Source organism: Saimiri boliviensis, chromosome 10 (genome assembly GCF_048565385.1).
Source record: "Saimiri boliviensis isolate mSaiBol1 chromosome 10, mSaiBol1.pri, whole genome shotgun sequence".
Classification (NCBI taxonomy): domain Eukaryota; kingdom Metazoa; phylum Chordata; class Mammalia; order Primates; family Cebidae; genus Saimiri; species Saimiri boliviensis.
Genome location: NC_133458.1, coordinates 73,795,803 through 73,808,545, shown reverse-complemented (window position 1 = coordinate 73,808,545; position 12,743 = coordinate 73,795,803). Strand labels below are relative to the sequence as shown.

Below are 12,743 nucleotides of genomic sequence, written 5' to 3'. Positions count from 1 at the left end.
TCTAGTCTCATTGTAGTTAGTTATAAACACACTGCACAGGGAGGGGCATTGGCAGCGATCTTTCTAGTACCCAGCTCGTTTCAGGCCCTTCTGATGGAGCTTGTGGGCAGCAGGACAAGGAAGGGGCATTCTGGAACATGGGGAAATGTCATGGAAGAGCCAAAGTGAGAGTGTTAAGAGGCTAAAGAGAGGACTTGAAAAATCAGGAACTAGTACAGAAAAAGAAGAGAAAATACAGCATAGAATGAATTCTCTCTAGGTATTGGGGCTTGTCTTGGTTGGTCAGCATAGGTGTTTTAAATTGTATAACTGAATGTATATATAGCACCACACCACTGTAGGTACGGTAAAGTTGCGAGACCCTGTGCTAAGATGTACCTTAACAGTACTTAATCCATACCATAGCCCTGAGACGTAGATACTGTTAGGGCACCAGATACCCAAGGTCACACAGCTGATAAATGCTGCAGTTGCAATTTGAATTCCAAAAGTCTCAGCTATTAAGGTTCACAGCTCAAATGCATTTTAGTTATGATTTCTGTGTTTGACTTCTGTGTTATTTATTTTATTTTCTGCAGTGGAAGGATTCAGTCAAATTGTCCAATGCTGATTGTAATAAGATATCTTTTGTGGCCATAGGAAAAATATTATAGCCATATATTTAGTGGTAATACATTTTTCTTTTTATCCCCCAGAAAGAAGAAATTATCAAACTTATTATAGAAATATGTGGTAAGATTTGACTATCAAGGAAAAAAACATTAAAGTTTCACCCCTACTATGTACTGTGTTGGTGAGAGAATGTGTTCATGCAGATGTATATTATATAGCTAGTGGGAATATGTGAGGTTCATTTGAAAAGTCAATGGAAACTGAAAGGAAGCAGTAACAGAGGCTGTGGGAATCCTGATGTAAGAAAATAAAATCATCTCCCCGGGCTAATTAAGGCATGTGAAGGTACTGGCCTAGAATGTGTAGGCAGCAAGGCCTTTCTGTCAGCACAGTGCTCATTTGTATCCACTGACATTTACCTGAGCTGAGAAGAAAAACTCAGAAAAGGAAATACAACTGCAAAAGCCTAGCTGGTATTTGAGTCTAGCATAGTTGGTGATTAGAATGTTGTGTTTTTCCTGAAGCTGTGAAATCTTTCTGAGTTGAGTTTTGAGTTGTACTCAGTCCCAAAGGTGGGAAGACAGAGTCAGATGTTCATCTTGTTTCACAACTACTAAATACTTCCATGACTGAATGGCAGACTTAGAGTTACAAGAAAGAGGAAGTGAAGGAAAGAAATTAGCCAAAAGACAAGAGACTAATGGAATAATGATGGGAGAATCTACTGGGTTTAAAGTAGTTAGAGGCAGGCATATCATTGTCCTTCTATACAGAGAATCCCAGAACCAGCTTATTCCCTAAAAGACTGCTGGGCCTAAAAAGCAGCCTAGGAGTCTCTCTGATGAGAGGCCAATCTCGACATGGCTTTCGGGTTCTAGAAGTCTTGTAAAAATAGCACATGATTTCCTGATGGTTTTCTGTAGTAGGCTTGTTAAACAACAACATGAAGATATAAATAAATAAACAGAATCCTGTTAATGTATTTCCTGGTGACTCTAGCAGCTGCTTTAAGTGGTTGTTTATCAACCTAAATAGAAGTTGTTTTTCTTCTTCTTTTTGGAGATGGAGTTTCATCAGTTGCCAGGCTGGAGTGCAGTGGCGCGATCTCAGCTCACTGCAACCTCCGCCTCCTAGGTTCAAACCATTCCCCTGCCTCAGCCTCCTGAGTAGCTGGGACTACAGGTGTGCACCACGATGCCTGGCTCATTTTTTGTATTTTAGTGGAGATGGGGTTTTACCATGTTGGTCAGGATGGTCTTGATCTCCTGACTTCGTGATCCACCTGCTTTGGCCTCCCAGTGCTGGAATTACAGGGATTAGCCACTGCACCTGGCAAGGTTTTTTTAATTGACAAGAGTTCTCTGGGATCACTCCCCTCAAAAGTTTTTAGCACGGATGTACTGCTGGCCTCCTTGATAACATGAGAGCTGCCATAGTTGTCACTGTGGGTAATTGGAGACATAAACTAGAGTAGTTAGGGATAGCTGTTCCTAGGTACATTTAAGGTCCTAGTCCTTCCACCACAATGACAATTTTTCATCCCATTACTTCATCCATTGGCCAGGCTGGTGAGCAAATCTCAATTTTCATATAAGGCTGAAGACTGAAATATTAGCTCTCATATTCAGATTAAATACAATAGTGGTATGATAAAGAGCAAATGTAGGATGGTGGTTTCCTCTTTGGGAGAGGAAGAAGAATGTTATTGGGAAGGCATCCACAGGGTATGCTAACTCTTTTAAATATATTTTACTTTTTAATCCAAGAAATAAGCACATAAGTATTTATTCTTTTATCTACTACAGTGTTTTTCCCCATACACACACACACACACACACACACACAAACACACACACATACACACAAACATATGAAAATATATATATATATATGTTTTAAAAGAGTCAATTGTAGAACCAGAAAGGAGACAGCTGTCAGATATTTTCACAATCACAGAAAAGGAAGAGAATAATTGAGGTCTCAGGTATCATTGCCTTTTTCTCCCCTCCCCTCACCAGTCTGACACCAATCATTCCCTCAATGTTTCTATCTCAACATTCATCTTTTAGGTTGTGGGCCCAAATGCAAAGAGACTCCACTAGAGCTGGTGTTTGTGATTGACAGCTCAGAAAGCGTGGGGCCAGAGAACTTCCAGATCATCAAAAATTTTGTGAAGACTATGGCTGACCGAGTTGCTCTGGACCTTGCCACAGCCCGCATAGGCATAATCAACTATAGCCATAAGGTGGAGAAGGTGGCTAATTTGAAGCAGTTCTCCAGCAAGGATGACATCAAGTTGGCTGTGGACAACATGCAGTATCTGGGGGAAGGCACATACACAGCCACTGCTCTCCAAGCAGCCAATGACATGTTCAAGGATGCAAGGCCAGGTGTTAAAAAAGTGGCTTTGGTCATCACTGATGGGCAGACAGATTCTCGTGATAAAGAGAAACTGACAGAGGTGGTGAAGAATGTCAGTGACACCAGCGTAGAGATATTTGTAATCGGGGTGGTGAAGAAAAATGATCCCAACTTTGAAATGTTCCACAAAGAAATGAATCTAATTGCTACTGACCCAGAGCATGTTTATCAGTTTGATGATTTCTTTACCCTGCAAGGTAAGGAATGCTGTCTGGCCCAGGGCAAAGGCATTTACATTGTTCCTTCAAGTACCATCTCACTGGTTTGTCCTGACCAAATAAAAAATTCTGGAGGTTAGTAAGGCTTATGCCAACATTAAATTGTAACACATAAACTCCAGAATAAAAACCTTTAGATTATTCAGTTTGGAGGTTACAATCCCTTGTCTTTATTCAGGGTTAATAATTACTGAGTTGGCCTTGGAGTTAACTAGAATCCATGGTCAACAGTCAGGAATGAAGAGAGAGAATAGGACTTGGGGACATTGCTAACATTGGTTAAAGTTCAGAAAGTTGCCTAACTAAAATAAGGGATTGAGCAAGCCAACAGCAAGGCAGAAAATAGTCATGAAATAAAAATTAAGAAGTGCATATTGAATGAAAAAAAAAGTTATGGTCATCTAAAGAGATGAGAAATTCAAGTAACTGGGATGAATTAGAGGGCATGGCCTATTCTCTGTTTTTATGAAAGCAAATAATGATGAGTAAACAGGTTGATATCAGGAATGTATCTCAAAGAACACCATTTTAAAATTCATTGTACAGTCAGTGCTAATCTGATAGGCTTCTCTATGCTAAGTTTATCCTTTCATGTTAACTGATATTTACTAATGAGCCATCCTAGGACACTGACTCATCTGTGATTGAATTAAGGTCAGTATGACTGTATAATGACATTTATCCAAGTTCTTTGGAAACCGATGATTCATTCTGGCAGGGCTGTACCTGGCAAGTTTGTGAAGTAAGTGAAAGGCTTCAGTTTGCCTTTGTCCTTCTTCCTCTACCCGCCTGGGAGTGGGGTCTGACATGGTTGGGCATAGCCCACCAGTGCCTCATGCCCTGCCTACTCCATTTACCAGCACAACTGGCCCTACGGAGAGCATACCACACTCAGAAACTTTCCGTTTACTGTTTCTCATCTTCTCCAGAGCTTTCTAACCTGGGGTTCCACTTCCTCATTACCCTGCTGGCTGACTGGTGGGTTTATCTGATATGTTCAATCTCACTGGAGTGTGAATGTGTTTGAGTAGCCAGAGCCATAGCAGAGCCAACTCATATTTTAATCTTTGAAGAGCTTTATCATTCTATCTGGAGCTAGTAATTTGTTACAGCCAGTAAGGAATGTATTTTTCAACTGGGTGGCTATTTGCTATCCCTAATACCATTGGTAGTTGCCAATTCAACTTATTATGGGTGAGGCTAGCTCTTGACATGCAGTGATTCATGGTGAACAGAGATACTTTGGGAGAACATACATTAAAGTCATTCTTTTGCCTCTTTGTGTCATCATATATATTTAATTATTTTAGATGACCTCTTACACAGGATGTAAAAAATGCTTTTATAAGTTAGTTAACTTAGCAGTTGATTTCAAGTCATGGGAAATTACATATTTTAAGGAGAGTGCAGATCTTCTTAAATAAGTTTTAAGTATTGTTTCATTGCTTCTACTATCTCTCTTTTCTATTTCTTTTTAAAAAGACACACTGAAGCAAAAGTTGTTTCAAAAAATTTGTGAGGATTTTGATTCCTATCTTCTTCAAATTTTTGGTTCATCATCACTTCAACCTGGATTTGGGATGTCAGGGGAAGAACTTAGTGAATCTACTCCAGAGACTCAAAAAGAAATTTCTGAGTCAGTAAGTAACTGTCTCACTTACTTTGTGGGCTTAAAATGGTGTGTTCTTTCTGTTTCATATCAAAGATTATTCTGCCCTGCATTGTCAAGAATCAGCCGAAGTATGTGTATTTTCAGGTTGTTGGCTTTAAGTGTTGGTACCTTGAGTGTAGATTTCCATTCTGAAATAACTTTAGGTTTTGTAGGGTATTTTTTAACACTTCCATATTTTATAAGTAATTATTTATTATATATTGCCAATAATATTTTTATATTATACCCCTATCACCATTAAAGTAATCATGTATTCTAGAACAGATTAACACGACACCCTGAATTCACCTACTTGGCATGCTGTGCAGCACCTTTCATACCAGGCCACAGCTCTCCCTTTTCATCTGTGCATCTGCTTCCCACATTGTACCCTCTCAAGCTTTTTCTAAATATGCATATGCTCAATTGGCCACTCTCCCACACTCCAAGTCATGCTTTTGCTCATTTGGCTTCCACCTCCTGTGCTCTGAGTGAGGACTGTGAGGGAGGCTATATATGCATATGGTGCAAAGTAGATGCTCTGTTTCAGAGCCCCTCAATAATATAGCTTGTGAAGAACCACCTCCTGAGTCAGTTGAGACAAATGTGACTGTTATAGCAAGCTTATGGGAACTGACTTCAGCCAATCAGATTATGGGCAAGTATTAGTATTTTTTAAGTAGAAAATGGGGAATCCTTTCATAGTCACTGATGAGTGCTATAGTCTCTTCCCCACCAAGTTGCAACTTGGGCAAGTCTAGACCAATTTCTGTTACCCAATGGACATCCTCTGGCAAGCAGGCACATAGCAGTCATGCCCCTGTTCTGTAAGTTCAGTGAAGTCCTTGCACTGCCCTTTTCTGAAGCTTTCATGTACATGAAACAGTGATCATAGCATGTGCAACAGTGTTCTAACATTAGCATTCGGTGAACAGTCTGGTTAGACTAAGGCCCTAAGGAACATTTGGATCAGTAGTTGGACCCAGGGCCATTTAGGAATCAAGCCTAGGATACCATTCTTAAGGATACAGACTATAGAACTCAGTGGATTCTCATACCCTGTTCACAAAAGGGAAGAAAGGCCTCTAACCTATTTCTATTTCATTAAGTAGCAACCAACTGCAAAATGGGTAATTCCAGTCAGGGCAACAGATTCTACTAGGTTGCAGATTGAAATTAACACAAACATTTATACTCCATGGTCTCTATCAGGGGTCAGCAAACTCTGTAAAGGGCCATATACTGAATAGTTTTGTATTTGCAGGTCATCTGATTTCTGTTTCAATTACTCAACTCTGCCTTTGAAGTAGAAACATAGCCATAGACAATACTTAAATGAATGAATATGGCTGGGTTCTGATGAAACTTATTTGCAAGAACAGGTAGTGACTCGGGTTTGACCCACAGTGGTTTGCCAACCCTGAATGATGCTGCTCATTTTAAAGTCAATTCCAGACAATACTGAACACAGTCTGTCTCCTCCTGAGCATGAACTGCTACTGGGTCCTCGCCTGTTTGTGTGACTTACCACTCTGTCCCTCTTCTAGTCAATCATCATCCCTTTCTAAAGTCTTCCTAAACAAGAGCAAGCTCAGGTTTCATCCAGGAAGTGATGCTTCAACTGAGCCCTCCTTATAATCACTGAATCACATTTCTTGCTATATGATTACCAATGAATTCCAATAGCGTGTATTGATCATTTACTGCTGTGATGGATGGTGTGGCTCTTAAGACATGGCTCCTTCTTGAGAGAAGCTCACATTCTTTCAGGGAGGTAGTTAAGTACAAGATGCATTATGAATTTTAGCAGAGCTATGAAGGAAGCACAAAAATGATGCAATGAACTTCAGGAGATAGCCATAGGAAAGTGTCTTAGTCCATTGGGGCTGCTGTAACAAAAATACCGTAGACTGAGTGGCTTAAACAACAAACATTTATTTTTCACAGTTCTGGAGGTTGGGAAGTCTAAACGTGGTGTTTGGTGAGGGCTTGCTTTTTGGCTTTTAAACACTCACCTTCTTGTTGTGTCTTCACATGGCTGAGAGACAGCTTATCTCTCATGTCACTTCTTGTAAGGGCACTGATCCCATGCATGAGGGCTCTACCCTCATGACCTAATCACCTCCCAAAGTCCCCGCTTTGAAATACCATCACATTGGAGATTCAGTTTTCAATATATGATTTTTGGAGGGACATAAACATTTAATTTATAACATAAGGCATCACAGAGGAGATGACGTTGAGTCAAGTTTTAAGAATAACTAGGAGTTTTTCAAAAGAAAGGCAGGGAGAAGGGTATTCCCAGCAAAAACAAAAACAAAACAAATAAAACCTGTAGGGCAAGGGAGATTTTTAAAGTGCCATGGCATTTCAAGAAAGTTGAACAAGTTCAGTCTAATTGTAGCCTAGGGTGTGGGTAGCAGAGTGAAGAGAGTTAAAGCTGGACAAGTAATTTAAGGACTAAATTAAATACATTAAATGTCTTAATGCATTAAGGCAAGGAGCTTGAACTTCGTATATAGACCAGGCAGCCAGGGACAGCAGAGAAGTTTTAAAAGCAAGAGTCATATAGCCATGTTTGATTCACAGAAAGAATAGCCCTAATAGCTATGTGAAACATACCTAGGAGAAGGAGGTGAGGAGTCTGGAGACAGATATGAGACGTGATACTCCAGGGAAGTGATAATGAGGCCCTGAAAGAAGGTGGGGCAGTGGGAATAAAAAGGAGGCACAGATTAAAAAGCCATTTCTAGGGTAGAATTAACAGGATATAGAGATTGAAAGGATTGGAGGTTAGGGAGAGAGAGAGAGGTTTGGGTAGGACTACTGCATTTCTAGCATGGAGATGAGATGGATTGAAACACTGTATACTGAGATGGAGAATATAAAAGGCAGGGTGGGCTTTTTTTTTTTTTAAAGGAAAATAGCGAGTTTAGTTTGTACCATGTAAAGTGGAGGTGCCTGAGGAACATCCAAGATAGCTATGACACAGAATGAGGAAAAGTAAGAACAGATGCCTCTGTATTATGTCCCAGGAAGCCTGATGGCCTTGAGAGACAAATGACATTAACAGGCTAGGACAGTTGAAGCTTTCTAGTAGCTGGAGAGGGGAGGAAATAAGAAAAATACAACTCAAATAGTGTGAATTTATAACACCAAGAGCCACATGAAGGGAAACTGAACATCAGCTAGGTCTCTCTAGAGGAATTTTGACCCGGATAGTGGGACCTTGCAATGAACTTGACCTTCTCGGATAGTGCCTCTTGTCTCTAGACTTTCTCATTTTTTTAAGAAGCACCAATGCAAAACTGAATTTTTAAAAAATTATTTCCTTATAGATACTTAGTTTGAACAAACATTTGTGCTTTTATATTTACATTTAAATCTCTGACATATAGTCATGCATCGTTTAATGACAGGGACACTTTCTGAGAAATGCTTCGCTAGGCAATTTTGTTTTTGTGTGAATATCATAGAGTGTACTCACACAAACCTACATAGTATAGCCTACTACACACCTGGGCTCTATAATTAGAGCTGTCAAAAACATTTACTAGGTAATGCCAGAATGCAGGCTATTTTACTGCAGTAATGTATGAGAGATTTAAACAGAATAAAATCCTGCCTTCCACCCTTTATGAAAGCCCAAACTCAAGGTGTTCCTAAAGGCCCTCAGTAACTTTAAAATGCAAATAAATAACCTTTGGTTTAAGTATTTGAGTGTAGAGAGACCTGACAAAGAAGTGTTATTGATTCTTGGGGAGAATCAATCAACAAGGACTGCTGAGAAGCCAGACAACTTGAAGGCTTTGGCTGTGGAGCCGGCTGGCAGTAGAATCCCCAGAGCCAAACTGGAGAAATTTTGACCCACACTCGTGGGAAAACACTAAGTCTTAACACAAACACTAATGCAAATGATCATTATCATTCATCCAGAGAAGACATACGCTCAGATTTGAAGACTTTGTCTGCAATATATGAAAAATTCTGGGTAAAAAAATATGAAGGAAATGTTTGGAAATCAGAAGGTGAAAGACCTTTTGGGTGTGGCACCTGGTCAGCAATTCTCCTTAGCTCATGCATGCATGTTCTTGGGATACTGCACTGAGTCTGTTTTCCTCCCCTTAAAGATCAGCTCAAAGGCTGAAAGAGAATGGTGATAACATGTCTGCTTGTCCAGCTACACAGAACAGCCCTGGACTCCAGGTGTCAGCCCTTGTGTGCCCCTAGGCTCGTCTTTTGCGCCTTTTACTATAGTGTCCGTGCTTGGAGCTGAAGTCATCCTTCTTTCCCAAGGCAGGCCAGTGTGGTAGGAGTAGAGGTGCAGAGCACAAGTCAAGGCAAGCTTGTGTTTTTGGATCTAAGATTTATTAAAAAGAATAGAAATACAACAAACACCTCACTGAATAGTCATCCTCCAGAAGTAACTAGTGTTTTCATTTGTTCATTCCCTCTTGCTCCAGATAAAGTCCTAGCTTTTTCCCTCCAAAGCTCTTTTTCCTCCTCTCTCCAGAGGTAACCACTATCGTGAATTGGGTGTTTATTCTGCCAGTTGTTCATGTTGTTGAATCCAACTTTTAGAGTTGGAAGGTATGCTAGGGCCTAATATTTTTTATTTTAAAAATGATGACGTTAAGGTATAGAGGAATTAAATAATGCAAATTTATCTCTTTTTCTTTCGTTCTTTGCATATCCTAGTTAAGTTCAACCTAAAGATGAGTATAACAAAAAGATTAACCCATTGTGAATTTATTCAACAGATACTTTTTGCTGCCTGTTCTATGCTATGGAGATAGAAAAAAAAAGAGGTAGAGAAAGAAGAAAAGAAAGAAAGATATGACATAATTTCTCTTATCAGGGAAGTGGTATTTATACATATGAAACAGTAAATAAGATAGTGGAGGGGAGGAAAATTTTTCTTTTTCCTCTACCCATCTTAGGATTATTAGCTAGGGCCTTGTAAAACAAGGCAGATTAACAATAGAAAAGCACACAGAAGTTTATTAACATGTAGCATATACACATAGGAGCATGGACGTGAGTAGCTCAAAGGGGTGGTTAGCACTTGGCCTTATATAACATCTTTTTTTTTTTTTTTGAGACAGAGTCTCTCTTTGTTACCCAGACTGGAGTGCAATGGTGTGGTCTCAGCCCACTGCAACCTCTGCTTCCTGGGTTCAAGTGATTCTCCTGCTTCAACCTCCCAAGTAGCTGGGACTACAGGTGCTTGCCACCACACCTGGCTAATCTTTGTATTTTTAGTAGAGACGGGGTTTCACTATGTTGGCCAGGCTGGTCTCGAACTCCTGACCTCATGATGTTCCCACCTCAGCCTCCCAAAGTACTGGGATTACAGGGGTGAGCCACCACACTCGGCCCTACATAGCATCTTAATGAAAGAACAATAGAGCTTAGAGGAGTGACAAGACAATGGAAAAGGACTTTCTAGAGCAGCAGATGGTGGGAAGGTAAACCTAAGTGTGAGCTAATGGAAGATAAGGGTTAGTGAATAGTTTGTTATGTAGAGTCCTGCGGTGTGTCTCTCAGCTAAGTAAGGGTCTAGAGTCCTCTCAAGTTATTTACTCTGATTTTCCTGATAGAAAGGAGGGACACCTTTATGAATGTATATCCTGCATTTAGACAAATGAGCTTGTATCTGCTTCTCAATGGCCTTTAGTTCAAAATAATCAATGTGCCAAAATGGTGTATTTTGGGAGGCATATTCTGCTATTCTTCCATAGGATAGAACTAAAGGCTAAATTCTACACAATCAGCGCTAAGTATAGAAGAGTCAGAAGGTACTGTGCATCATCTAGAAGGGGAGAATCAGTACTGACTGGGTTATTGGAGAAGGTTTTGCAGATGGAGACCAATTTTTCCTAGGCTGTGGTGGAAAGGTTGATATTGACAGCCTGAGGCAGAAAAAAGAGGAAGAAAGAATGAAAGGGAATAGTGGAAAGCAAGGTTAGAAAAATGTGCAGGAGGCTGGGCATGGTGGCTCACATCTGTAATACCAGCTACTTGGGAAGCTGAGTCATGAGAATTGCGTAAAGCTTGGAGGTGGAACTTGTAGTGAGCCAAGATTATGCTACTGCATGATCCAGCCTGGGCAACAGAGCGAGATGCTGTCTCAAAAATACAATACAATACAATACAATACAATACAAGTTATAGAGTCACAGTGAAATATACAGAATGATCATAATATAGTATATTGTACAATAACATATAGCATAGAAAACCAAACATATAGTATTTTTTTGTAAAAACAAAAAAAGTATATGCACATAGAAAAAAAGACTGGGGAAAAATACACCTCAATACCAACAATGATTATCTTTAGAAGGTAGAATTACTTCTGATTTCTATTTTCTCTTTTTAAAATCTACATTTTCTAAAATTCCCTTCAATTAACATGCTTGCTTTTGTAGTAAGGAAATTATAAAAATTGCAAGCCATAATTATGCATTTGTTAAAATAATCTGACATCTCACTGAGTGAGAAAATTAATGAAATTATTTTCATTTATTAAAGTTCATTTTGCTTGTCTTGGAATCTGTGGTGTAATGTTAACAGATGTCAAAATTTCCAAATGATTATGTGATTGAGAAAGAAAATACACATTCCTAAACTTAGAAAAGGTAAAAAATAATTTCTGAGGACTCAGGACTTGAACAAGGTAAAGACTTGAAGGCTGAGTTAATTACTTGAAGAAAACCATGCTGCTTAGCCCATCACTTCAATGGAACATTCTCACCTTCTAGACCATATATCTGAAGTGTAGACTAATGTCAGTTGGCTTTTATTAAGTGTAGACTAATGTCAGTTGACTTTTATGTTTATATTTCTTGCTTGAAATTAAATACATGCAGGCAAAAAACAACAGTACTTTTTTTCCTGAAGTTTTGGTACTAGCTTACCAATAACTTTTGGGAAGTTTCATAATTGTTTATAGCTTTGTATTCCACCACGCAACAGAAAATAAGAGACCCAGTGCTGGGCTCAGGAGGCCAAGGTGGGAGGAGCATTTGAAGCCAGGAGTTTGAGACCAGGCTGGGCAACATACCAAGACCCCAACTTTATAAAAAAGAAAAAAGAAAAGAAGAGACCAAGAAATTTTTACTCTAGCCTTAAATTCTCTAGTATAATGATTATTTTTAAAAGTTCACATTTAAATTGCTGTATGTGCATACAGGATTATTCTGAAAGAAAGATGAACCTCAAGTAATCCATAATTTTTTTCCCCACTTGTACCAAAAGTTGTGTTTAGGGGACAGTGAAAAGTTCCTATTGTATTTAAATTGTGTGCCCTTTATATAGGGCTAATGACCAATCCTAATGGAAATCTTTGCTGTGAGTCATCTGATAGTAATTTAATCACTGTGAAAAATACACATACGTGAGTAATGGTACTAATTAGTCTTTCCCTTGTGTGTGTGCGCGCACACACAAAATCAAAAGCAATAGAATAGCTTAGGTGGCAGAGGACAGCTAATGATGACAGCACACCAGGATACCTGGGTAAAAAGGCATAAAAAACTACCTCAATCACAGATTTGACTATTTAAATAAATAAATGAAAAAGTAAACAAACAAACAAGAGAAACCTTGGCAAGGATAAGTAACCAAGTGCCAGGACTCAGGTGAATGATTCAACTGCATACAGCTGGAATCCTAGGAAGAATTTGAAAAAGAATACAGAATATAATTATTCTCATAGAAGATTTGTCTAGCTCCTGGCAATTGTCAAGAATAACTGACAAGATTTTTTTTTTTTTTAATCAAACTTTAAGTCCTGGGATACATGTGAAGAATGTGCAGGTTTGTTACATAGATATACA

The 12,743-nt window shown here is 39.2% G+C and overlaps 1 protein-coding gene across 12 annotated transcripts in view; it reads left to right on the top strand.

Annotated features, from left to right (window-relative positions):
- COL28A1 (collagen type XXVIII alpha 1 chain) overlaps positions 1-12,743 on the top strand; it is a 191,470-nt gene that overhangs the window by 174,674 nt on the left and 4,053 nt on the right. For 10 of the 12 annotated variants that reach the window (XM_010345655.3, XM_074379482.1, XM_074379491.1 and 7 more), the window contains 3 exons: positions 696-732; positions 2,682-3,230; positions 4,734-4,891. In XM_010345655.3, coding sequence (XP_010343957.3) covers positions 696-732; positions 2,682-3,230; positions 4,734-4,891 — 744 coding nt within the window. Of the gene's footprint in view, positions 1-695; positions 733-2,681; positions 3,231-4,733; positions 4,892-12,695; positions 12,724-12,743 lie in introns of all 12 variants that reach the window. The other 2 variants (XM_074379484.1, XM_074379483.1) reach the window with 2 other exon arrangements.